The sequence below is a fragment of the Amblyomma americanum genome, chromosome 3 (genome assembly GCF_052857255.1).
Source record: "Amblyomma americanum isolate KBUSLIRL-KWMA chromosome 3, ASM5285725v1, whole genome shotgun sequence".
Classification (NCBI taxonomy): Eukaryota; Metazoa; Arthropoda; class Arachnida; order Ixodida; family Ixodidae; genus Amblyomma; species Amblyomma americanum.
The window spans coordinates 32,482,226-32,509,540 of record NC_135499.1 but is presented as its reverse complement, the minus strand read 5'-3'; the positions used below and the strand labels follow the sequence as shown (position 1 = coordinate 32,509,540).

The 27,315-nt window shown below is 45.1% G+C and overlaps 1 protein-coding gene across 4 annotated transcripts in view; it reads right to left on the bottom strand.

The window, feature by feature from the left end:
• Positions 1-3,707: 3,707 nt before the first annotated feature.
• mio (GATOR complex protein mio) overlaps positions 3,708-27,315 on the bottom strand; it is a 242,517-nt gene continuing 218,909 nt past the window's right edge. For all 4 annotated transcript variants that reach the window (XM_077657210.1, XM_077657207.1, XM_077657206.1 and 1 more), the window contains 3 exons: positions 24,437-24,536; positions 12,927-13,032; positions 3,708-7,477 (listed from right to left, as the gene is read on the bottom strand). In XM_077657210.1, coding sequence (XP_077513336.1) covers positions 7,381-7,477; positions 12,927-13,032; positions 24,437-24,536 — 303 coding nt within the window. In that variant the 3' untranslated portion in view covers positions 3,708-7,380. The remainder of the gene's footprint in view (positions 7,478-12,926; positions 13,033-24,436; positions 24,537-27,315) is intronic.

Sequence of the window (27,315 nt, the reverse complement as noted above, 5' to 3'; positions counted from 1 at the left end):
ACAATCAGAAAGTCGTCAACGTACCTAAAAATATTGATTACATTGGTATCTTTTACAATATCAGCAAACGACCTATCCAAACGGGCTAAAAACAAATCGCTGAGGATGGGTGCAATGCAGGAACCTATACAGATGCCATCTTTCTGAAGATAAGGTTTTTTATCCCATACAATGAACGTTGACTTGAGATATAATTTCAAAAGTTCTATAAATCCATTCACCGAGATGCCAGAAGCATTTTGAAAAGCAATATATCTATAGCAATATATATATAGCAATATATCTCAAGTCAACGTTCATTGTATGGGATGAAAAACCTTATCTTCAGAAAGATGGCATCTGTCAGTCCACTGCCGGTCATGTCACTGCATACCGCTTCTTGAACAATGCATGGTTTTAAATGTGCACAATAACCGGTTGACACGAGAAATCATAGAAGCGGAATGGATATCACTTTTGAAGGATGATTGTGTGAGTACCCCCTCTGTATCATTGATGACGAAAGAGCTCGCATATCTGGCTGATACGCTTTGCTAGCACATGGTTTGACGGCGTGTTGGTCGTGATTTCGTTATAAAACCACTTTTTCTTTCTGAAATAAACCATTGTTGGAAGTAAGCGCCGTGTGTTGTCCGTCTTTCTGTGTCCTCGTTTCTTTGTGCTACGTTTCTCACCTTGAAGTTATGAACCAACAAGCCCAAGCATATACCCTTCTGAAATATATTTCTAGTACAACGGGCCCTTTTATGTGTTCTGTGGATACTTCGACTGTCATAGCCATCATTGCTGTTGCAACCAGTCGCGCTAGGACATTCTCGTTTTGCTGCCGGAATAATCTTCTACCAGATGAGGTGAAGCGTCTCTTCGGTGGGTTTATCCCTTCACGAGGACACGGCGTCAGAGTGTGCAAGATTCTGAAGGCTGAGTCGTTTCGACAAGCTCGTCTCTACAAGGAATTGCTGCATCTTCTTGTTCACCAAAGGTCGAGCCAATCCACAGCAAGGAACAAGCTTCGAGAGTGCCAGCGGCTTGTCAGTCAGACTACGGACTTGGTTTGGTAGCGACAACTGAGCTTTCTCAGAAGTCAGCTTGGCAACAAGCCATCTTCACCCCGGTATGTCATCCATACCCCGCAAGGACTGGATCTTCCTGACCATGTGAAATCTGTTCTATCGTTGGGTCCTAAGTTTGCTCTGGAACCAAGTACGTCTTCAGCGGAGCGGCTCACGTTCGTTCACCAGATTTCCCGAATCGTCCCTGAACAAGAGGCTGACCGGTGTGTTTCGGCAGGCGTCGATACCTTGGTGAGATGTAAGTGGCAGCCTTCCAGACTTCCTGTAAATCGTGTTAAGTCGTATCTCGAGAAGCATTCATTGTGCCTCCTTTCTGCGGATAAAGAAGGAGGGTTTGCCGTGTTTCCGTCTGGTATGTTTAATGAAAAAGCGTGTGAAGCTCTGTCCTCCGCTTTCAACTGCCACCCAACTGTAAACATTTTAAAGAAAAAAGCTGAAGCGAAGAAACTGTGCAAAAAGTTAGACCTTGGTTCTGTTTTGAAAAGAATTATGGATTGTAAAAAGGACTTCCTTCACGTTTTCTTCAATGCAAAAACCCATAAAACTGATGTTCCTTTCCGAGTTATTGTATCCGAGAATGGTACTTGGCAAAAATCGGTTGCCATGTGCCTACAAGAAAAACTAAAGCTGCTTTCTATTCAGGATCCCTTTCTTGTCCGTAATTCTGAGCAGGTTCTAGATTTTTTCAGGTCACATGAAGGACAAGGCCTATGCGCTTTCTCTGTGGACATAAAAGATCTGTATTATTCCATTCCGCATGATGCTTTGTTATCTTGTATTGAAGAATGTATAGACCAGCAAGGGCCGATTGCTTTTCAAAATGCTTCTGGCATCTCGGTGAATGGATTTATAGAACTTTTGAAATTATATCTCAAGTCAACGTTCATTGTATGGGATGAAAAACCTTATCTTCAGAAAGACGGCATCTGTATAGGTTCCTGCATTGCACCCATCCTCAGCGATTTGTTTTTAGCCCGTTTGGATAGGTCGTTTGCTGATATTGTAAAAGATACCAATGTAATCAATATTTTTAGGTACGTTGACGACTTTCTGATTGTTCTTAACAGTAATGACAGTTCCTTTAAGGATGATGTTCTTAATGTTCTCAACCTTTTTCGTAACCATTTTAGTCCTCTTGAACTAACGTTTGAACTACCTGAAAACAGGGTTATCCAATTCCTTGACATCAGCATCACAATGCATCATGATCGGACGTGCTGGATGTTCAAACCCCGCGGCGAAAAACCATTGTTACCTTTTCATTCAGCCCATTCTAAGCTTGTAAAAAGATCTATTGCTAGCCTTTCATTTTTTAATTGTTTGAAGAAGTCTTGCCCGCACCTCATGCATGAAAGTTTTTCTCAGCAATGTAAGAGGCTTGAGAATGCTGGTTACCCTTCCCATGTCCTAGTGTCTGTGGCGGAAAGTGTTTTGAAGAAAGTCTGCAATAAAAAAGGCCAGGATAACCAGGAAGCAATGAGTAAGAAAGAAAAAGTTGCCGTCATCCCTTATTTTCATAAGTTTTCTCATAATCTCAAAAAAATAGCGCAACGTTCGGGAGCCAGAGTGGTTTTTTCGGCGCCTAAGAAGTTGAGTCATCTGTGTACGAAACATTTCAAAAAATCTAAAAACGGTGTTGGTTGTACGAAAAAACATAGGAAAAAGTTTGTCCATTGTATTGAAAATGTCATTTATCAAATTCCTCTTTCCTGTGGCAAGCAGTATGTAGGGCAAACCGGCAGATGCCTGAATGATAGGCTTCGAGAGCATGGGCGTGACGTAGATGATATGCGTGGAAAAGGGTTGTCAGTCCACTGCCGGTCATGTCACTGCATACCGCTTCTTGAACAATGCATGGTTTTAAAAGTGCACAATAACCGGTTGACACGAGAAATCATAGAAGCGGAATGGATATCACTTTTGAAAGATGATTGTGCGAGTACCCCCTCTGTATCATTGATGGCGAAAGAGCTCGCATATCTGGCTGATACGCTTTGCTAGCACATGGTTTGACGGCGTGTTGGTCGTGATTTCGTTATAAAACCACTTTTTCTTTCTGAAATAAACCATTGTTGGAAGTAAGCGCCGTGTGTTGTCCGTCTTTCTGTGTCCTCGTTTCTTTGCGCAACGTTTTTCACCTTGAAATTTTATTGCGTATTACGTAACTTGCAGCTTAAAACCTAGATGGTGTCACATGCCCTGTCATGCACATTTTAAGATTTGTGCGCTCGTGATTGGCTGAAGAGGATTGCAGCTTCCACAATGCTCCAAGAAGGTATTAAGAGGGAGTAAATGTTCTGGAGGCAAGGTTGCAAACATCTTTCGATGACCACCTCCCTCATATCGGTGCCTAGCCATGCACGTACTGTTGCGTGAAAATGCATGTGTGGCCTTTGGCTCCTGCTTCTTCGCAACTTCTTCATTTCCCTTTGATGCCTAGCTGCAACGTTTGTGCACCGGTCCTTTATATCTGTTTTCTTTACTACACAGCCATGGTGGCTGAGAAAGCATGGTGTGAGCTTTTGTCTTTCCCTGTGTTCACTCTGGGCGCTTTTTGACGATGAAAACTAATAGTACGCCTTTTCCATGGATCTTCACCTTAAGAGCTAGCACTCTAAAATGAGCCAAACAATGAAGAGTTGAGGATCATGTTTATTTTACAGGAAGGATGCTGACATCGCCACATGCAGCCAACAGCAATATTCCCAAACAGCAACCGAATGTCTTTTGTGGAGACATAACATTAAAGCAGAACCTTAGAACGTGGGTAGGGTAGCGCCTATGAAAAGGGCAGCTAAATGTTTCAATTAGGTGCAAAGCAGATTGAGAAAAGCACACATTAGAACATAGGAAATCAGTGAGACCTTTTAACGATGTTTCAGTAAACAAAAAGGAAATATTCTCGTCAATGCATCGTAACAGCGGGAGCCCTTGTGAAGTCATTTTGCAGCTTTTTACACAAGCTTCGCTGAAGAGAGAAAATCAAATTACACTGCCAATAGCAGCTGCAATACTTTCCAACAATACAAACCTGCCTCAGTGGAGATGAGCCATGAATTTGGGCACAGCAAAGGAAAACGGTCTATCCAAACTGTCAGTCTATGCACAAATATCAACAATGAATGTCCTCTTGCAATTGCCACTGAGAAAGCATAGCATAAAATACCCATGCTCTAACTTGTCTGGCAAGCATCTTCGAGTTTTGAAACAAGATGAACAACATTACTCTACACTTTTGATAGGCACTGGCAATATGCCAAGTCCCTGAAAGTTAGAGCCTATTTCTCAGCTTGTCAGTCCCAAATGTTCAGTTCAGTCACTGAAGCTCCACACTGGAGTGGCGTAAATCCATGGAAACTTCAGGGGGGTACACTGCTCCCTAGCTACCCCCCCCAGACCTAGCAAGTCCCAGAAGTATTGACAAAAAAGCCGCCAATGCCGTGCAAAGCAAACAAATCAAGTCTGCAGTGAAGCTCCACCCATATTCAGAATCACCACACAGAATTCCTCCACGGCAAAAAAGTCCGTTTTTGAAACTTTTTTTGTTACCTAAGCAAGATGCATATCACTTGAAAAAAAATTACAAGCTCTAGATTTTTGACACCTGGCTTGTTTAATATAGTCAAACATTAAAAAGCTGATTTCGTTTACTGTTGCAGTTGGCCAGCGGAGTATTACAGGATGCCGCAGACCACGGCCCAGTGCTACCAACTTCTGCTTTTTAAGTCGTATCCTACTATAGCTGACCAAGAGCAAATTAGACAGTTGACGAGAGAAGGCTTGAAAACATCGCCTAGCAAAAGGCCCTTGCCGTCCAGCTGCAAATCCTGCATAGTGCCCCAGGCGCACAGTTAAGGGTGGCGAATTCTTTCCGGTTGAGTAGAATGGTATTTTCGGCACGCTTCTGACGTACGAAAAGCTGACTAATTGATGACACATTGTATTTTCGGACAAATTTTGTGTAATCTGTGTGAATGTGACCCTTGGGGTTGCGAATCCCTCTCTTGGGATCTGGAGGGTGTTTGTACTTTATAAAGCTACCAGCCCTGCTCGAAGGGGAGCTCTCTACTCAACTGAAAACGATACGATTCCAGAGTCCTCACTACTGCATGAAGCCTCCTCGTCATGAAAGCTAGGTCCGTAACAATGCGCTCATAGTGCGCTAGGACACTAAGCATCCTAGTGCACTGACGAGGGGATCAGATTACGCTTGCGCTAAAGCCGTTGTCTTAGAAATATCTCTCCTAAAGTGTTGCCTCACGAGCGACTGAAAAGGATGGCATGCAGTGCTCTTTTTAGAACCCAATTTTGTTCGGTTGTGCCCAGCTTTAGGCACTCATAGCTGGTACGAACCCAAAATAGCGCCTTTTGCTTTCTGCAACTTTTCCAGATGATATACAGATGTCTGTTGACTTCTTGTTGTATTTCCCTCTCTCCCACCTTTTTTTTTGAGAGCTAAGCTTTGTCATGAAAAGCAAATGATCCCGCATACCCGCTGCGGTGGCTGAGTGGTTAGGGCACTCGGCTACTGAGCCGGAGCTCCCAGTTTCGAATCCGGCCGTGGTAGCCGCATTTCGATGGAGGCGAAATGCAAAGGTGCCCATGTGCTGTGTGAAGTCAGTGCAAGTTAAAGATCCCCAAGTGGTCGAAAGTATTGCTGGAGCTCTCCACTATGGCACCTCTTTCTTTCTTTCATCTTTCACTCCCACCTTCTTCCCTTACAACCCACTTTGGGTGTCCACCGAGATGTGACAATTACTGCACCATTTCCTTTCCTCAAAAGCCAATTTTTTCTTGTACGGACTGATAGCTGGCTGCTGTCGGATTCCAAGTCTGGGCCAGAGTAGTGGCAAGTAGGGCCGGGCCCTGACTAGATACTGTCCCATGCCTCTAGCACAGAGTATGAAGTTACGTTTTGTAGCTTTCCTCAAATCTAAAGGCTGCGTTGTGCATTTCATTTCAGCTGTTGTGCTGTTTCTCCAGCATTTAACCAGCATCGCTTTCTCCATCTATTACCACAGCGTCCAAGTACCTTTACTTTTGTCTCGGAGGAGGCATGGACCCTAGATGGTGGAAGGGATATTCGCAATTTTCTAATCGGACCGGCAGTATTAAGGAACTGAAGGTGATGGCGGTAGACATTGCTCAATGTGTTTTTGTGCATTTCCTTTTATTAAATAAACATGGCCAGCTGATATATGAAGTAGTTTTATGCATGCCGCCAAGGCGAGAGTCTCATCTGTCAGCGCTTGTCTCGTGCACTGTTTAAACGTTCACCAGGTATGAACAAGAGAAAGACCCCAAAGATTCGAAGGTTTGCGCGGTGCTGACCTTCCAACGTGCAGGACTACCCTTTAACATTTGTCTCATTCATAGACTGACTCTATGCCAGAAACGCAGAAGCTTGAAGTTAAATACAATCACACGTAGTCATGGTATGTCCTTTGATTGTTGGCAAATTGTAATCATGACAAGACTTTTTTTTCAACATCTGATTCTGCATAGCCATTCTATGAAAGGGAATCGATGCCGACCGAGTAGTTGTGGGACGAATCTCGGAGGGGACACTCGAAATGCGGGGTGCAGGACCTCCTGCCCCCTGCATTCAGGACCTCCTGCCCCCCGCGATTTACGCCACTGCCGCAATGCTCACTTAGCGAACTACTAAAAGGTGATTTGAAGGCACAAAGTTCCAACAAAAGCCAAAGAAAAGGCTACCAACCAGTAACTACACTTAAAAAGGTTTCAAGAGCAAAGATTGAAACCAAAGACACAAGCAGTAAGATCAGAATCACGTGACATGCTGCACCCGGGTACCTGCTAAAGCGGACTAAACGTTTAAGCCACTACATGTTGCCAAGTATTGCAACAAAACCTCAGCATTAGTGCATGTTTGACAAAACAAGCAGTAAAACTAACTACACTCCACAAGTTTTTTGAGTAAACATAACAAAGTAATTACACTGTCCACACATCACTCCACTGATGTGGGAGGACCCATCATTCCAGCATATGCATTTATACCATCACGTGTATCCCGTTATGTATTGAGATGAAAACACTGACGCACTCATTTTTACACTCGTGCTCTATAGTCTCACGTGTGCTCATTTTACCTTTGTGGTTGAAGATATTCATAGGAACACTGCATTAGACATAACATTGATTCCCACAGCTCTGAAGCAAAGTATCCTGAGCAAGTGCCATGCGACAGGATCAACCTCTTTCCCCCTGCAGAGACAAAGGTGGTAGGCCTGATGATGATATGACAAACCTGAGCCAGTGCGTACACTGCACTCCAGTCTATTTACTCATCACGCACTGAGCCAGCAGCATGCACAGCAACACTGTCCAGGGCTGAGCACTTGCAGCTGCAACCAGTCACAGGGCAGTCAGCATGGTCCCTGCATAAAATTTACCCCGTCGACATTGCACCACAGTTACCAATGTGCAACACTTACTGCTGCTGGAATGAGCATGGCAAGTAGGCTTAATGAGCTGGTACGGAACAAATGTGTCCTGATTAGCTGTGTGCGCACAAGCTTGCATTATTTTAACATAAACAAAAAGCCAGTGGAGGAACTGAATTAAATTTTTGCAAATTTCAGCATCGTTGTATGAGCGAAAAAACTTGGTTGAGTTGGTGGGCCACTGCCATAGCAAAAGCAATTTGAAAAACAAGGATGAAACGGATGGAAGCATGAACACAAGGTTGCTTTTAAAGGCAGCATTTAAATATCGAATACAACTTTCCGTATACTGTTGCATTTAAGTTGACCCCCTGCCCCTCTACTTCAGACCTTGCTGGCCCCCCCAAAAACTTGACTTCAAGCATAAGTCTTTGCATACACCCCCCACCGCTGGCATGGTGTGCTGCTAAAAGCAATTAACGCGTAACAACATAATAGCAAAGCCAGCAGTTGGAGGCAAATGCGATCAGGGGTTATCCAACAGTGCCGCATCCCGGCTTCTACACTAGTGCGCTACCTGGCTAACTGCCAAACTGCCAACGGCTCTGTAGTTTCGGATGGCAACATGACGCATGCTCCAGTGAGGTTGCCATGCAGAGAGGTCAGCTCCACGTACAGACCAACACTGTGTTTACAAACATATGAGGGTGTGGGTAAAAGCTGCGGTAACGACCCATAGAAATACATGGAAGCAAAAGTTTTCAAAGCAGTTTTCTGATTTCACAGTGCATCTATAATGCCATCCCTTTGTGAAGAAAAGCAGAGTACAGATTTTGTCAAAAATAAATAGCACGAGGGTAGTGGGGCTCCTATAGCATTCCGAGGGGCGAGGAGAAGAGTTCCTCTCGCCTTCCAAAGATATGGAACACTGGCGCTCCACGATGGCCCACGCAGCAGAGCCTAAACATCCGACACAGATCCTAGAACTGAATGTGAAAGCAAGAAACGTCCTTTCAGAGGCGATGTATGTTTAAAACACCACAATACACGCGCTGGGGGTCACTCCCCGCGGAGGGGTACAGGACGGGAACGCCACCCACAGGCATACATGTAAGCAAAACTTGTTGACATATTCTTCTAGTTTCACAGTGTACCTATGGAGGTGGCTGTTCGTTAACAGCTGGCAAGCACTTTAAAGATGTTATGCCCTTTCGAAGCTATCTTTTTAAAACGTCAACATAACGTGTGTTGTGAAGATGGACATACCCCCAAAAGGAGCTGTATCCGCTTTCTCTGAATAATGCAAGCTTCTTGCATGATGCTCTCACATGTGCTACATTTGCTCACTAATACAGTTGTTCAAACTAGACAGCATTACATCAAAAACCAGATGCCACGGCAAGCAAATGAAAGAGAACCACGCACTTAGCAGACGATGGTGCCGGCTGCCTCCATCTCCGGCATTCGTGAGTGCCACCCATGTTTATAACCATGGTGTTGGTCTCCGAGCTCTTAGAACATACCAATTGGGAAACTCCGCTTCAAAAAGCGGCTAGTCCCAGGAGTCACTTTCTGGACAGATAGATAGATGACTAGTATTAGCATGTCCTTTGTATTGGGGTGGTGGCAAGTGCCACCTTGCCTACTAATTTACTAAATTAAAGCTGTTGCTTGTTTTATTTGCTCTGCACTTAGCCCCCCTGAGCCCTGTTCTGATCATTTATTTCCCCCCTATTCAAGGCTATTTTTCATATTCTAAGCTATATTACTTGGATTTCAGTGATGATTCGTGCAATTTCTCCACTCTGTTTTTATGCCACCAATACCCCAGTCCTCTCTCGTGAAGCTGATAAGTTAATTTTGCTTTCGCTATCCCTAAAACCAAAAGCTGTTGCTAGACTCACTAAGTCCTCTCTGACATCTGGTATAGTTTACAGTCCACCAGAACATGTTTAATATTTTAGTGTGCTAGCACTTATAGTGGTCATTCCCTGCATTCAGCCGTAGTGTTTGTCTGAAGCCTGTTTTGTGGCAGGCTGCCCACCGGGAACTTGCCCAGGTATGCATGCACATATATATATATATACCTAGCAACCTGCCCACCCTGTGACGAGGCAGCTCAATTAATCGTGAAAGGCTGCTCGGGAAGAGCAACCTGGGTTGCAACCCAACCGAAGCCCCACCAATGGCGGCACCAGCCATACAAGGGCAGTCGTGCATTGTTTGACTGCTGCCAGGAGTGGTGGGAAGACTCCAAGAGATAGATGAATGGAGAGTGACCGCACATATGGATATTAACCCATTGCCGCTATCTGAACAACTGCCATCTGTGAACACTGGATCTGAACACCAGAGCTGAAGCGAAACCTGAAATGCTAGTGCACCTAATTTGCATTGGACCTAATTACACAAAGCGACCATAATTTTTCTACACTGCTCCAGCATTCTACACACTAGATTCTGTAATGACTGGCCTATCATACAATTCTTCCTTCTCGATTTCGTTCTTAACAGCCCTGTATTTACGCAGCGATTCTTTTGTTCCCATTATCTGCCTCCACTGAGCAGTCTCATTTTCGCAAACTTTTTTTTTTGACGTTCGTTACAACTTCCTTGTACTTTTACTAGAGTTAGCTGTTGGGCTATTTGGTATTGTAGATTTAACTAACACTGTGCTGTGTTTATCCTTCTTCCCTTCTTTGGCCTCGTGCCATTGCGCTAGAAAACTATGAATTCCTTTTATCTGTTGCCTATGTAGCCTGTTGTAAGCTTTCTAGTCCTTTTCCTCCATCATGTGTCCGGGCTTACTGTACAAATACCCAAAAACTTTGGTTGCCGACCTCTTCTCCTTCTTATTCTTTTCTCAAATGATATTTTGCTCTGTGCTTCCCGCACTTCAAAGGACGGCTAACCCACATCCATATCTGTACAGCTTCACTTGTATTTCCATGGGCCCTTAAAGCTAACCTGGCTAATATCTGGTCTTTGTACCACATCATATTTCAAGCACAGTACCTCATTCTCAAAAGTTAATTCTGGAGCCATTACATCCTTCCACAGTCCTCTGCGTTTCGTTGAGGCCACACTCCCCATTCATTTCGCCTTGACATGTTCTTCATGCGTCTTTAAATATTCCCCACATCACTCCACAAGCCCAGATATTTGTACTTCTATACGCGCAGTATTTCACGGCCCAGTATTGACAATGTTCCAGTCCTGCTACGGTTAAATACCATACTGCTCCATTTTTCAACACTAAATTCAAATCCAATGTTTTCCACTTCCTTTGCCCAGATATCTGAAAGGAGTTATGGCTCACTTTGGCTATTTGCAAAAAGTACCACATCATCTGTGTACACTAAGCCTGGAAGACATTGGGCTACTTTAAATTTTTGTAGACTGTACACAAAATTAAACCCAGGGTGCTTATGGACGGCGGTGCCATGTGGAAGCAGCCAATAAAAGCTGTTGCTGTATGTTGGCATAATCTTTGAAAGGTGTTTCTTTTTGTTTTTTTTGCTCCTTTCACCTCTCAACTTATCTCTTCAACTCTAACACCTACGGATTTTTGTTAATACATCTATTTCGCTGATTTTTTCACCAGGTGATCAACAATCTCAAGTCTTGCAACTTGAATACAGTTAGCATTACTGACCACAGGCTTTGCAACAATCCGTAAGCACCCAAATTTCGGCCCACTTGGACCACAGTTTTTGATACACAGACCCACAACTAATAAGATGAAAGAACTCTCTGATTGGTCTAGCAGCACTGTTGTCTGCTAATGTGTGTGGTGTGTTTATCATGCTGTTTAAGGGCCATCTTCAAAGTAAGCCTATTCACAGTGTATAGTCTGAACGGCAGCATTTGTGAGGAAATGTAGTGCATGCAGCAGCATGTCGAGACTCCAAGAGAAGCTTGCGTGATTTGGAGAAACATCCATTGGATAGAGCGCACTTTAGGGATGTCTGGCTTCACAACACACATTTAGCAAGGTATTTTAGAAAGATAGCTTCGAAATGTCACACTTTCCTTAAAGTACTTGCAAATTGTTAACAAACAGCTACCCCCATGGGTGCACTATGAAACGAGAAAAATATTTCGGAAAGTTTTGCCTACATGTGTTTCTATGGATAGTGCTGCTACCCTGTACCTCCAGTGGGGGGTGAATCACACGTGCATACACTGCCGTGTTTTAAAGATACATCGCCTTTGAAATGAGGTCATCATTCAGTTCTAAGACGCAGTCAGCTTTTGCTCACGAAAGGACGATCTAGTAAGTTCAATGTGAAATCAGAAAACTTTTGTTTATATGTATTCCTATGTTTTTAAACCCCACTTGGCAAGAGCAGCACCACTGCATCTTGCTTACGTCATAGATTGGTGTTGGTCTAAAGGTCGATCCCCCCAAAAGTCCGAACGCCGTTTTTGTAAATGAAGATCATCATATAGGCAGCAACATACACTATGACTATTTCAAACTGCCAATAAGTTGGCCACACCACCAGGTCTTGGAAATTTAAATTATTGAGGTGTGAATCTCCGATGCTCGGATGACATTGAGCTGCACCAAGCTGCATTTCCCTCTTATCTCCAGGAGCTTGCTAAGTGCACTGTGCTGTCAGCATTATGGCACTAAAATGAAGCATCAGTTTGATCTACCTTTAAGATGCGTTGCGTCGAGCATGCTTGCTCCATCACTTGTCACCGCAAAAAAGGCCCGGCAAAATTGGCACACAAAATGTAGGCTGTCAGAAAGAAACCCGCAGCGGTGGCTCAGTGGTTAGGGCGCTCGGCTACTGAGCCGGAGTACCCGGGTTCGAACCCGACCATGGCAGCCGCGTTTCGATGGAGGCGTTTTCGAAACGCAAAAGGTGCCCCTGTGCTATGGGATTTCGGTGCACGTTAAAGATCCCCAGGTGGTTGAAATTATTCTGGAGCCCATTTTGCCTTTCTTCTTTCACTCCCTCCTTTTCCCCATTCTCTTACCATGTTGGGTGTCCATTGAGATATGCGAGACAGTTACTGTGCCATTTCCTTATCTCAAAAACCTAAACCAACCAGAAGGACCTTTTGCAAAGCTCCGAAAGTCGGATTCTCTGCACAGAAAAAGTCCTTTCACTGCGCTGGCGTGACATGACCTAAGGGCTGAAGATCGGTGCTGCCCTGGTAATTTCTACTTACCATTTTATTGTGTTTTATAGTTTATTCTTCTCCCATCCATCTAAAATCCCCAAATGTAAGTTTGTAGGATCTACTCATCTATCTATAAATAAATAAGTAACAGGTCAGGGATCTTTCCAAATAAGCCTCTCCTCTATCGTGATCAATTCGAAATTCGCAATGATTTAAGCAGTCTTGCACTATTCTTTTCAGCACCCCATGTGTGGGAACTTATATTTTCTCAGCTTCCTAATGCGTGTTATAACAGATGGCGCCTCACCGGAACCAATCCATGAGATGGATGGCATGTCCGCCATGACGGCAGCTCTGGCACCAGGTGAACCACGTGGAGAACTCAGCCAGCTTGTCGTTCTCCTCACCTTGCTCTGCAGCAGAGGCACAGCAAATGACTGCAGACAGTGCACGCAAATGGCAAGGAGGAACAGTTGATTTGGCATTCACATGCCAGTGATATAGAGTAGGGTCATGTTGATGACATTCCATGGCAGACTGTATGTGCGAAGTTTGTGGCCTGCTGACTAAACTGGTGAAAAGGTGCCATAAAACTTGACCAACAATTAAAGTACCCCCTAATGTGAAATTTGAGTGCAGCTTGATTTTGCAATATATTGAGGCAGAAAACTTGGACGGCACTTAAGCTACCCGTAAGAGTACAATGTGATGTATTGCTGCTTTGTTGCACAAGGCTTCGAAACTACTGCACTGAATGAAAGCTCCCCAGTGGCATAGAGTGACGCGGTGCACCCCTCGCCTGGTTGCAGCGTCCTCTCCCGCATTTGCTGCTCCCTGCAAGAATGCATTGCAACGTGCTTGTTTCACAGCTTCAAGGAGGAACACTGAAGCCATAAAGGGCATGTCTTTGTTTGTAGTGGGCCAGGAAGTGTGCGACCCACACATTCAGAGCAGTGAAATGCCCATTCCCACAATAAACGGTGCGGACTCTACAAACAGCTCCCATATACACCCAAGCATGTGCTAGCTGATGGTTCGAGTGCCGATTCACTGATGTTGCGACTAGCAGTCTGTACGACAATTAAGGGGCCCACAATTGCGCAAGGAACCGCCTCACTAGGGCAAAGCAGTGAGTCGTTTTCATAAAGCCTCCAATATGCGCTACTTTAAACATAGCAGTTGCTGGGGTACCTGTTAACGCAGCTGTTACTGTACAAGTGGTTGTGTGCAAGTCCTGCTAAGCACGACGCCTATCTGAAAAACACGGTTAGAAAGTCATTACGCAACACCCGGTGCAAACTGAGCACATCCCTCTCGCCTGGTCCCACCATACTATTCTCCTTCACTTTTCACTTTACGCTTCCACCTTTCTCTCTTCCATCGCTACCCCATCCTTCACCTTTTCATTCTCACCTCCCCTTGGTTATCACCCTGCCTTTATCCTTTGCCAAGCTCGCTCTTGCTAATTCGCTATGCCCTTCTCCTTGCTATAGCTCTTGCCGATTTGCCAAGCTCTTCGCTTCAGTAATCACGAGCAAACTTCAGGGGGCGCTGCGAAGTCTGGCAGCATGGCACGAGCGGAGGTCCACGCATACCTTGTCGCTTATGACCATATGGGCATTCCTTGCTTGTGCTGAAATTCGCGCTGTTTTGTTGGGGCTAATCGTCTCTTTGACGCTGAGAGCACTTAATTTTTATATTCTCTATGGCCACCAGAGACTATCAGACCAAATTTGTGGCGATGGCGTGGCTGTCGATCCTCGCAAAATCGCACTACCAGACGTATGTCTTTGCGGAATCTACTGGGCAGAAGCCGAAATGTTCCTGCGTCACCAGTGTCAGCGACAAATGGAAATGTGTTGGCATCAGACTTATCCATTATTACAGGTAAGGATCTTGGTGACTTTGCCACTACAGGGTGACCGAAAAATACTGTAACGTGTGTCGAATTTCATGCTATTTATTATTGTTTGCATTTTTGAGCATCAACACTGATTTTGAGCGTCAACACTGATGTCACTTGTGTTTTTCTAAAATAGAACTACTATTTTTACTGCCATTGGTGCAATATTTTGCAGGAAAAATGGTCTCTGAAGAATTGCGGTACTCCATTGTTGCCCACCACAGGCTGGGGATGCTTATTCCGAAAATTGCAAAGACGCTTAAATTGCACCGAGTCTAAGCGCATTGTGTCATCAAACGATTCCAGGAGACAGGAGGCGTCAAGGACCGGCCGCGAAGCAGAAGGCCTTGAACTGCAAGAACCAGGGAACTGAAATTGGCTGTCAGCAAGAAAGTCAAGCGAAATCCCATGAGGAGCGTGCGAAAATTTGCCCACGAGCATGGGAGTTAGCAAACCCACCATGCAATTACTTGTAAAAGAAGATCTGGGACTCCATGTGTGCAAACCAGCAAAAAGGCCAGCTGCTTACGGACCACATGAAGGCCTCCAGGTTGGAAAAGTGCCGTAGAATGAGGCAGCTGAGCCGCGGCGAAGCCTTCAAACGGGTTCTCTTCACAGATAAGAACATCTTCACTGTTGAACCGGCCTGGAATTCACAAAACCATTGAGAATTGCTTCCAGTCAGGTCTCGAAATGTTAGAGTGGAGAAAACCCATTTCCCCAAGAGCGTCATGGTTTAGGGTGGGATTTCAGGCCTTGGAGAAACGAAGCTTGTTTTTGTCCCAAACGGAGTCAAAATCAATGCCGAGCCCTACCGTGAGCTCATCCTGGAGGGCGCCGTCATACCCTGGGCTGAAGAAAATGCAAAAAACGTTGACTGGCGGCTGCAGCAAGACTGGACACCTGCCCACGGAGTGAAGAAAACAATCCAGTGGTGTGAGGCGAATCTTCCTGGCTTCTCGGGGAAGGATGTTTGGCCGTCCAATTCCCCTGATCTCAATCCTTTTGGACTTTGCTGTTTGGGGTATCCTGGAGCAAAAAGTGTGTTCTTCCAAGCGCAAATCCATCGAATCCCTGACATGTGCCCTGCAGAAGGCCTGGAACGAAATCGCTCCAGAAGGCATCGAGGCTATTTTGAAAATTTTCCGAAAGCATCTGGAGGCCTGTTTAAAAGCAGAAGGCGGACATTTTGAGAATCAAATGTGAACTGCTTTGCAGAATTCAGTGCGGTTACGAATAAAAAAAATAGCGCCTCAATTGGGTTGTTTGTTGAAAAGTTATTGTCTTTTCGCGTTACAGTATTTTTCGGTCACCCTGTATTTTGCGGGAAAGCAGTACTGCGCTCGCTGGAGGCGATACCATTCGTCGCGCTTTTTGTGTGGTGCGTTTGATGCCGCTAACTTCTTGGTAGCAATCGGCAGTGAGGATGTTGAGTCGATGGCATGTTGTGTTTGAGAACATGCAGCTATCTGTGTTGGGAAGGGCAACATAATAAGTCAGAATGTGAACGTGTGCAATGTGCCCTTACACGCGGTACATGCGTTTATATGGCGTGCTTTCGAAAAGATTCAGCACTGTGCGTGGATCGAGCGTTTACAGTGCATTTTTGCCGAAATAGTCCGACAAAATTTTTGCATGATCGATCATGTTGCTTGCCTCTCTTGGTGTTGTGAGTTTGCCTATGCTAATGCTAAAGCCGAAATGCAACCCTTCAGAGAAAGTTGAGAAAGCGGAGATGGCCGTGGTCAAACAGTCTAGACTGGGTATGTGTGTGCGTACCATGACAAAGCGAAAATGATAGGTGATACTCATCAATGGTCTGTGTGCTGCACAGCCTTTTTTTTTGTATGTGCATCTATCACAGCTATTGGACACCATAAACTCGTTCCCAAGCAAGGGCCACAGAAGCTTTCGTTTCATACAAATGTACCTGTTTCATACAAAAATGGCAAGAAATAGAGCTAAGAACTTGAGACGTGCAAGACAGGTATCACTTCACAGTTCCTATCATAGGGTGCTCTCCTGATCCTGATGGCATTGTCCGTTCCTCATGTAGGTAAGTGCTACGGGGGGCGAGAAATGGTTTAAAGGCCGTGTGCCCAATCAAGCCACAAAATTTCTTTATAAAATTTATGAAGACTTGAACGGCCGGCAGGTGACGCAGCTTGCTTTAACACCATATAAAAGAAGTCACTTCACCTTTTGCAGTTATGATTATTTTTTCTCTATTAGTGTGCATTAAAAGGCCACTGCATTCCACACATTTAAAGACTTGATCGATGAAATGTAAATGGCACAAGTCATGCCACAGTTCCTTCAGATAGTAAGGTGTAGGGCATCCCTACTTGACACTGGCTTTCAAACAGGAAGTTCATAAACTATTAAATCTGAAAGTCATTCACTTAATTTTTCACTGTGCGTTGATGTTCACAAGTGCTGTGCGGATACTGCTGGAGGAGGTTGGTATGCATTCTCTACACTGGGCTTTAATAAGGGCGATAATGTTTGGCAAGTGAATGTGTGCGATAGTAGTGGTCGGTTGGAACGGTTGAGACTGGCAAGTGCCATAAGACGGCAGTGTGATTTTTCGACAACAAATGCCACTTCGCACTTACCGCGAACACTGGTGTCATTTACTTATTTATTGACTCTGGTGTTCTATACAAATGACATCACTGACACTGAATGGTACTGTTTCCTCCCTGCAGAAAACTAGGAAAGGGCGATGATGTGTTTGGCACAACTGTTTTGAAGTGAAAACTTGTGTGTCGTTCTTGTGTGGTTTATAATAAAAATATTCCATGCCTAGTGTCTATGTGTATGCCTACCAATGGAAAAAAAAATAAAATTCCTTCTAAGCACAAGCTCATTATAATGATGCTGCGGTTGAGGCAGGAGAACACTGCTGTAAATTCAAAAATAATATTGATGTGTACATCACCTTGAAGTGAAGGCTTATATAAGGCAGGAAGCACAGCTCCAGTGGTGGTGCAAAGATTATGTAGGTACATAGCAGCCGATAGCTATGTTAATAACCGTGTCTATGTGTGTGTGGTTGAGTTCTGCATTTGATGTAAGCTGCATTGTAGGGCAAGCCATAACACATGCTTGTGAGTTATATGCTGCACGGCTCCTATTTCTTGCTTTCCTCTGATCATACCATTTTATTGTTCCGCACAACTCGAGCATTGTCACACTTGCTGCTGTAGCCTACTAAAGGAGAAGTAAACTAAAAAAGAGAGACTAGTGGAAGAAGCAATATCAAGGGAAGTATGTCGGATACAGGCACATCATTATGCGCAGCACGTCCCTACCACGGAGACACTGAAACATCAGTGCCTTGTTACGACAGTCCGCGAATCTACTGAAAGGAATTCGTGACGGCCTTCTCAGCTAACCTTCTGCTGAGCCTGTGTGGCTTATTAGCCAGTGCTTAACAGGTTATAACAGCAAGTGTGGTTGGGTATGAATGCTAACTCCTCTGCATGTGGATGACGCATGTGGACACACATCAAATCTAGAAGCAGCTCCTCCCAACCAACCTCTTTGCGAGCAAGCAACGCATACCTTCAAGCGTGCATCTCTGCTTACCTTTGGTACTAAGCGCGAACACACACAGAACACAAGGAAGGAAACGGGCAAAGCGCCACTTACAACTGCTTTATTCGGGGGCACATCACACATACTTTTTTATACGCAAGGAACACAATCAAATCAGGATCGATAAGCACGTGCACTGGTTAAAAATTTCTTTTCCGCTTTATATAAAGATACGGATGGATCACTGACGCATGTTTCCTTTCTCCCCGATAAAAAACGCTTCAATTAATTCCCGAGCTTTGGTATCTTTACTGGAAGCTAGAATCCTCGCCCCTTAAAAATATGCCTCACAGGAGCGTGACGGGCAGGACCTAATATGCTTGGGTATGTTTGGCCCTTCTTTATTTTGCTCTAGATTTCTCTCATGTTCCCTAATGCGGTCATTGACGCAGCCTCTGGTTTGCCCTACGTATGAGTGACCGCATGAAAGGGGAATTTCATACACCACCCTAGCCGCCGTGGTGGCTGAGTGGTTATGGCACTCGGCTGCTGGCCCCAAAGACGCGGGTTCCATCCCGGCCTCGGCGGTCGAATTTCGATGGAGGCGAAACTCTAGAGGCCCGTGTACTGTGTGATGTCAATGCACGTTAAAGAACCCCAGGTGGTCGAAATTTCCGGAGCCCTTCACTACGGTGTCTCTCATAGCTTTGAAACTTTAAACCCCCATAACCAAACCATACACCACCCCTATGGCGCACTTCAAAAACGGTCGCCCATGCTTAGTGCCGCATCCTTTTTCCTCTTCACGTACTCTTTCGATACGCGAGCACAGGCTTCCGAGCTTTTGGGGGGCTGAAAACACAAGTGGCAACCCATGCCTGCTTGCGACCTTCTTTAAATTGTGGGCCATCTTATGTACATAGGGCACCACTACCGGTCTCACCACTTCTTCTCGAGGGGGACCTTCCCCTGCTCTAACCGTCACAGTCTTCATTTTTTGCAGTAGGCTTTCGGCGACTGCCATCACAACCGAATCATGGAATCCGGCTGAAGACAGCCTGGCCAATTGGTTCTGAAAGCTACCCTGCATCCTGTGAGGACACAATTTCTTGAGGGCGGATTTAAGGCAAAGTGAAGCAATTCCTCTTTTTATAAACTTCGAATGGGTAGTCATACGGCAGGAGCCCTTTTCTTGCATGAGGAGCATATCCCCAACAAAGCTGATCCTCACAAAACTGAATATTTATATCTAGAAACTGCAGGCAGTTACCCTCAGGCACTTCACAAGTGAATTGCTAGCCATTTCCATGTTGTCGGAATAAGTTCACAATATCATGCACTCTCTCTTCGAAATTCAAACTTCCGTCCTTAGTAAAAAATATTAAAAAATCGTCCACGTATATGAACACTTTAAAAACATGCCTAAACGGTAAAACCTGATGTAAAACTCGATCCATTTTTTAAAGAAAAATATTACACAATACCGGCGCCACACAGGATCCTGTACATATGCGGGCTTCCTGCAGAAAACACTGCTGGTCAAATGTTATGAAAGTCGATTGCAAGTAAAACTCTAAAAGGGTTAAAAAATTGTCAATAGAAACTCCCACAGTATTCTGAAAGGAAATGGGGTCGTTTTTTTCTATACACTCTCGGACTGCAGCAAATAGGGCCTTGTGAGGAACAGAGTAAAATAAATCCACCACATCCACGGAAAAGGCGCGCCCCACATCACATTGCGATTTCAGGAAGTCACAAACTTCGTCAGAATTCTTTGTAAGAAATGGGTCGCCTATTTCAAGTTTACTTAAATGCTTCAACAAGAACTGGCTTAGCTCCTTCTGCCACGACCATTTTTCTGTGATCTGTGACTATTGTTCTAAAAGGCATACCTTGCTTATGGGTTTTTACTGAAAAGAAAGCCTTCAAAGCATTATTCTTACATTTTGCTATCTGTTTGCCAAGACGGTCCAAACCAAGCTGCTCACATAGTGCAACAGCTCTGTTCTTAACTCTAGTTGCTTTTACTTTAACAGACACAAAATTCTTTTCTAGTGCCTGCGCAGCTCTTTCCGAGACACTATCTGCAGATAACACAACAAAACCGCCCTCCTTGTCGGCTTGTAAGAGTTTAAGGTTGTTACTTCTGAAGTACGTCACAATGTCTCCGGTTGAAGTTTTCTTGTGACGTGAACGCACCCGGTCACCGGACTTGAGAAGGCAGTTAACGCATTCAATTAGGCACATCTCTTGCCCCTCTGATTCCGCCTTGCTGGCAATTCGTCGCTTCCAGTAAAGATACCAAAGCTCGGGAATTAATTGAAGCTTTTTTTATCAGAGAGAAAGGAAACATGTGCGTCAGTGATCCATCCATATCTTTATATAAGGCGGAAAAGCAATATTTAACCAGTGCACGTGCTTATCGATCCTGATTTGATTGTGTTCGTTGCGTATAAAAAAGTGTGTGTGATGTGCCTCCGAATAAAGCAGTTGTAAGTGGCGTTTTGTCCCGTTTCCTTCCTTGTGTTTTGTGTGTGTTCGCGCCTAGTACCAAAGATGAATTGTGACCAACTCGCCCAAGAAGACGTTCTTTTAAGCTATATTTCTCGTACACTGGGCCTTTCCATGTGTGTGTCATCTCCGTGCTTCACGGAACAGTGAATTTCATCTGCTGTCGCATACGCCTGTCGCACAAGGAACATCGCCTTTTGTATCAGGAATGGATTGGTACCCGCTGAAGTAAGTGCTCTTTTCCGGCCAGTTCTACCCTCCTGGGGCCATGTGAAGCGCATAAGTAGGATCCTCAGGTCTGAACTGTGGCGTTATATTCGCCTGCTAAACGATCTCCTACGCATCGCCTGTCAAAAACAATACCCTACCTGGCTAGCTGAGAAGAATTTTCGGTCCGTGAAGAGGTCAGCTTCCCAAATGACTGAACAACTGTGGGTCTGCATGCTAGACAAATTGCTGAAGGAAAGAAGTAAGAAGAATAACTGCATGAACGAGGGTGGGGTGGTGGTTGAAGGAGACATTCATCTGCCCGACAAGATATCATCTGTTTTGGAAAAGGGACCAAGTATGGACTTGAACCGCGAGTGTCGCCGCATGAACTGCTTGCCATCAATCGACGAATTGCCAGAAAGGCGGAATCAGAGGAGCAAGAGATGTGCCTAATTGAAGGCATTAACTGCCTTCTCAAGTCCGGCGACCGGGTGCGTTCACATCACAAGAAAACTTCAGCCAGAGACATTGTGACGTACTTCAGAAGTAACAACCTTAAACTCTTACAAGCCGACAAGGAGGGCGGTTTTGTTGTGTTATCTGCAGATAGTGTCTCGGAAAGAGCTGCGCAAGCACTAGAAAAGAATTTTGTGTCTGTTAAAGTAAAAGCAACTAGAGTTAAGAACAGAGCTGTTGCACTATGTGAGCAGCTTGGTTTGGACCGTCTTGGCAAACAGATAGCAAAATGTAAGAATAATGCTTTGAAGGCTTTCTTTTCAGTAAAAACCCATAAGCAAGGTATGCCTTTTAGAACAATAGTCACAGAAAAATGGTCGTGGCAGAAGGAGCTAAGCCAGTTCTTGTTGAAGCATTTAAGTAAACTTGAAATAGGCGACCCATTTCTTACAAAGAATTCTGACGAAGTTTGTGACTTCCTGAAATCGCAGTGTGATGTGGGGCGCGCCTTTTCCGTGGATGTGGTGGATTTATTTTACTCTGTTCCTCACAAGGCCCTATTTGCTGCAGTCCGAGAGTGTATAGAAAAAAACGACCCCATTTCCTTTCAGAATACTGTGGGAGTTTCTATTGACAATTTTTTAACCCTTTTAGAGTTTTACTTGCAATCGACTTTCATAACATTTGACCAGCAGTGTTTTCTGCAGAAAGCCCGCATATGTATAGGATCCTGTGTGGCGCCGGTATTGTGTAATATTTTTCTTTAAAAAATGGATCGAGTTTTACATCAGGTTTTACCGTTTAGGCATGTTTTTAAAGTGTTCATATACGTGGACGATTTTTTAATATTTTTTACTAAGGACGGAAGTTTGAATTTAGAAGAGAGAGTGCATGATATTGTGAACTTATTCCGACAACATGGAAATGGCTAGCAATTCACTTGTGAAGTGCCTGAGGGTAACTGCCTGCAGTTTCTAGATATAAATATTCAGTTTTGTGAGGATCAGCTTTGTTGGGGATATGCTCCTCATGCAAGAAAAGGGCTCCTGCCGTATGACTCTACCCATTCGAAGTTGATAAAAAGAGGAATTGCTTCACTTTGCCTTAAATCCGCCCTCAAGAAATTGTGTCATCACAGGATGCAGGGTAGCTTTCAGAACCAATTGGCCAGGCTGTCTTCAGCCGGATTCCATGATTCGGTTGTGATGGCAGTCGCCGAAAGCCTACTGCAAAAAATGGAGACTGTGGCGGTTAGAGCTGGGAAAGGTCCCCCTCGAGAAGAGGTGGTGAGACCGGTAGTGGTGCCCTATGTACATAAGATGGCCCACAATTTAAAGAAGGTCGAAAGCAGGCATGGGTTGCCACTTGTGTTTTCAGCCCCCCAAAAGCTCGGAAGCCTGTGCTCGCGTATCGAAAGAGTACGTGAAGAGGAAAAAGGATGCGGCACTAAGCATGGGCGACCATTTTTGAAGTGCGCCGTAGGGGTGGTGTATGAAATTCCCCTCTCATGCGGTCACTCATACGTAGGGCAAACCGGACGCTGCGTCACTGACCGCATTAGGGAACATGAGAGAAATCTAGAGCAAAATAAAGAAGGGCCAAACATACCCAAGCATATTAGGTCCTGCCCGTCACGCTCCTGTGAAGCATATTTTTCAGGGGCGAGGATTCTAGCTTCCAGTAAAGATACCAAAGCTCGGGAATTAATTGAAGCTTTTTTTATCGAAGAGAAAGGAAACGTGCGTCAGTGGTCCATCCGTATCTTTATATAAGGCGGAAAAGAAATTTTTAACCAGTGCATGTGCTTATCGATCCTGATTTGATTGTGTTCCTTGCGTATAAAAAAGTGTGTGTGATGTGCCTCTGAATAAAGCAGTTGTAAGTGGCGCTTTGTCCCGTTCCCTTCCTTGTGTTCTGTGTGTGTTCGCGCCTAGTACCAAAGATGAATTGTGACCAACTCGCCCAAGAAGACGTTCTTTTAAGTCTCTGCTTACCTGCCGCTGTGAGCGTGGACTTGGCTGCTAGGCGTGCGCCCTTCGCGGACCTTATTCGGAATAAAGGCACGTGTGTAACGGTTGCCGTGTCGGCCAATCGTCGCTTCCTCACAGCCAACGCAATACAAATACGGGGTGCATGCTTCAAGTGCATAAATTTACAGTCCAGCGAGAGGTGTTGAACAGGTATATGATTGCGCAACTGACCACTGTCGCAGTAACGTGCGAGGTCCAGTACTGAGCCCGGTGCCACTGGCCCATGAAAAACAATGCAAAAAAAAAAGCCGACAATCAGATTGCTTTCCTACACGGATTAAGCGATAGCTTTAACTTAATAGCACAAGCTTGAAGAGTGCTCTGATCCCCGCTGTTGCAGTTGTTTATGCGTGCCAACGTTGCGATAGCAAAGGCGAGTATGAGCACAACAGCTGCGCAGGAGTTTCGCACCTTAGTAACTTTAGAAGGAGATAATAGATGTTAGAAAAGATGAAATCGTACCGCCGAAACTGGCGAAAATAGTATTGTCAGTGTGACCTTTTCTAGATCTGAAGAGAATCACAACATGGCCAATCCTCTGGCGCCGATTGTTACAGCACGAAGGAGATTTATGAAATGATGTGTCACTGCGTTGACATGGACTGCGGAATGATGCATATTTGGTTTCCCGTTTTTTTTTTGTTTTTTTTGCAGCACTATGAGCGTTATGCTAACATGTTTCCATTAGGCTCGGGAGGTGCTGCATGGATTGGTTAATTAGCGAAGATCTCTTGGCAGATAGTTCTGCCAGTTACGATGGCTTGCAAGCCAGGAATGGGCACCTAAGAGCTGCAGTATAAAATGTGCAGTTTTGACTGGTGCTAGGTGCCCATTGCTCATGTCAAGCAAAACATGTTGTCAATATTTGGCGTCCGCTACACGGCATTTGCAAAGCCATGTGAGAAAGCTATCATCCACAGGTGTATTAAGGGGAAGCTGGCTTGGTGAGGTGATCGCCGCTGTCCGGAGCTTGACCTAACAGTTGTTACGGAGTTTTGTACAGTGTAACCCAAGTTTTGGCACTGCATCCATATTGCAGCTACAGAGCATTTCGAATTGTTCTGATCAAAGGATAATCTGACCCAATCGGGTATGATACATTCAACTGTGTCAGCAAGGTGAGCTCGTGACACTGATGCTGCCATGTTGTGGACATGAGCTGCTCACCATTGCTGCTCCTCCACACACTTCCGGCAGGTGTGCCCATGTTGGTCAGGCACAATGCACACCGGGGCAGCGGCTTTCTGCAGTGCGGGCAGCATGTCACCTGCAGTTGGGCATACAGCTCTTGTCTGAGGCAATTCCTGCCATATGGGGCACTCACTTCATCGGCAGCAGCTGAACCCAGTTACAGGTTGTTGGCTGCAGACCTGCCTTCATTGCAAAAACTTTCACTGCCGTTGTCATAACTATGCTACCCTAGACACACCCCTGCAGTGAATCCATATTGAAATTTCTTTAACACTACAGTCATACCCGGTTATAAAGAACAGCCCACCTCACCGAAATTTGTTCGATGTAATGAAACTCGCTTATAACAAATTTCGTTACCAAGTTTGTTATGCACGAGGTTGTAAAAAGCCGGTCGAAAATGCTGGCTTGCTGACCTGGCAGCCATCAGTGTTCGGCCGCACTTGTGCTTAATGGCTGACTTGCTTTTTAATATTTAAAACTAGTGAGCATGCTCCCAGCAATTTGAAGTGCGCTGCAACATCAGAGCTTGAAGCACTAAATAATTTCACTTTGTCGGAAAGCGGCAGGGCTTGCCGTAGCTTCGTCATCATCTTGACTGCACGACACACTCACTAGGTAAGTATGAGAAAACAGCAGGTACAAAACCGGCAGCAACTTATGAACAGTAGGAAACGTGGAAACCACTGTAAGGCTAGAGCACGCAACACGAAGGAAGCATGGAGGATAAGAAAAAAGCAAATAATGGTGGGAAAGCAAAGAATTTTTTAGTAACATGCTGTGCAGCTACTGGCCAAGTTCGCTGAGTGAGCCATCGCAGCCGGTGCACTTGGGAAAACTGTCGCAGCAGCTACTTGGCTCACTGCCAAGACTACCGGTGGCGCCGCGTCTTCCTGGCTGACGTGCACGCCACTGTTTAGAAGAATGGACCAAGAGCAATGCCTTAAAAGCAGAAGCACGTGGTCGGCGCATTGCCAGAGACATCGCATTTCTTTTGCAAGCCACTTTTCCCTTCTCCCCTGTCACCCGATGGCAGCTTTAGTTCTGCCCGGTTCGTCCTCTTTCCTAAAGCACGATAGGCCTGAAGCTGTAGTTGCTCACATGGGGGGCAGCTTTCCAATAGGAGGGCTGCAGTACAAGATTACTTAGAAAGACTAGCACATAGGGGCCGGATAAAGAATAGAAAAAGACAGGACGAGCGCTAAACATCAACTGCAATTTTACTTGGACAGAAGGTACATAAATAGAGTTCCGTGGCACATGCGTGCACAGGGTCCGTATTCCGAGTTTGTGCCATAATAAAAAGCGTCATAATCTGCCGCAACGGGCACACCTGATTGGTCGAAACGCCGGAAGCGGATCTGGTGGTTCGGATGCAGTGAAAAGGGTCTAAGAAACCGGACGGTGATGTCAAACACAGTGTACGCAGCAGATGCTCGACAGTCAACATGGCGGCGCGCTCTGAAGTGGAGCCTCTTGCTTCGAAGTGAACTCATCGATGTTACAGCGTTTTTCGGCCCGTGAACTGGCTATAAACTGGGTACGGGACTTTTGCTTCATTTTGTCTTGCCTATAACAAATTGGATGGACGATAAATTCAGCCTGTTTTTTAGTTTGTTGGACGATTCGGTAGCTCCTAGGCATAACGAGCACCGGTTTGTTGCAGAAATTGTTCTCTTCATTCAAACTGGACGGTGCCACTATCACCGAGTTATCTCGTCTGCGTATGCTGAATGATATAACTTAAAGCAGAATGACCCGCAAAATATACTTGCGTTTACTGCGTGCAAACGTGCATTTCCTATTCTAGAGCTCTCCTGTTGAAGCGTCCTGCATCATGTTTGTGTGTAATGTCTGCCAGCGTGAAACCACTCACGGATGGTCAGTCGCCAGCGACGCGCTGCTACACCGAAGTGTTTCACATGCCAGGGGTGGTTTTTTGGTGTCCCTTACGGTTCTCGATAGCCGCAGTGGTGTGGCTCTGCATCACTGAGCTCGCGAGTTAGCTTGCAAGTTAGTTTTAAGGCGTCACTGGGCATGCGTGCGCTTCGTACCATGGCGAACGTATGAAAACTTTGTCTGCGAAGTCTCCCAATGCATATATCAAGAGAAACACACTAAGATTTTTTTAGCTCATCCCTTTTATTTATTTGCAGTGGCTGCATAAAATGAATGAAAAGACGTACTGCTCAACCGTCTGATCACAGCACCAATTTACATTCAGCGATGTTGCAGATGGCAAGTCGTCACAGCGCCTTGGTTCAGCCCGGTACGAAGCGCGCACTGTGCAGCGAGTGAGTGCATGCTACAAATTTTCCTCTCTGTTTCCTTTTCCTTAAGATAAATGTAAACCGCCGTGTTGTGTGAACAAGCTAGCTGCCTTTTATTTACCATCGGCGATCGACGGCTGTAGAGGCCGCCTTCTGTCACTGAAAAGCCATGCGTGGTTGCATACAATATTTTCTTCCTTAAGTACACCTCCGGCCTTTACGGTGCAGAAAAGAGTGCCTGAACTATATTGTTTGTATTTGCTAAAGTCAATTGGGTAAATAAAGCAGCTTTGATATTATTTCTTTACAGTGGAATCCGATGTGCAACCAAACTTGTGACTGAATGTTTCTTCTGTCGCATTGGCCACATTCTTTTTCTCGGCAAAGAGCAAAAGCGCTGCTGGACGTTTCGCTGTGGCAACCGCAACGCAGTGACATCCTGCTGCCGCTCACAGTCACAACCGAACCGACATCCGCTTCCGGTTTTCTGACCAATCAGGTGTGGCCGCTGCGGCAGATTATGACGCTTTTTATTATGACACAAACTCGGAATACAGCCCCAGGATTAAAGCAAAGCAAGCAACA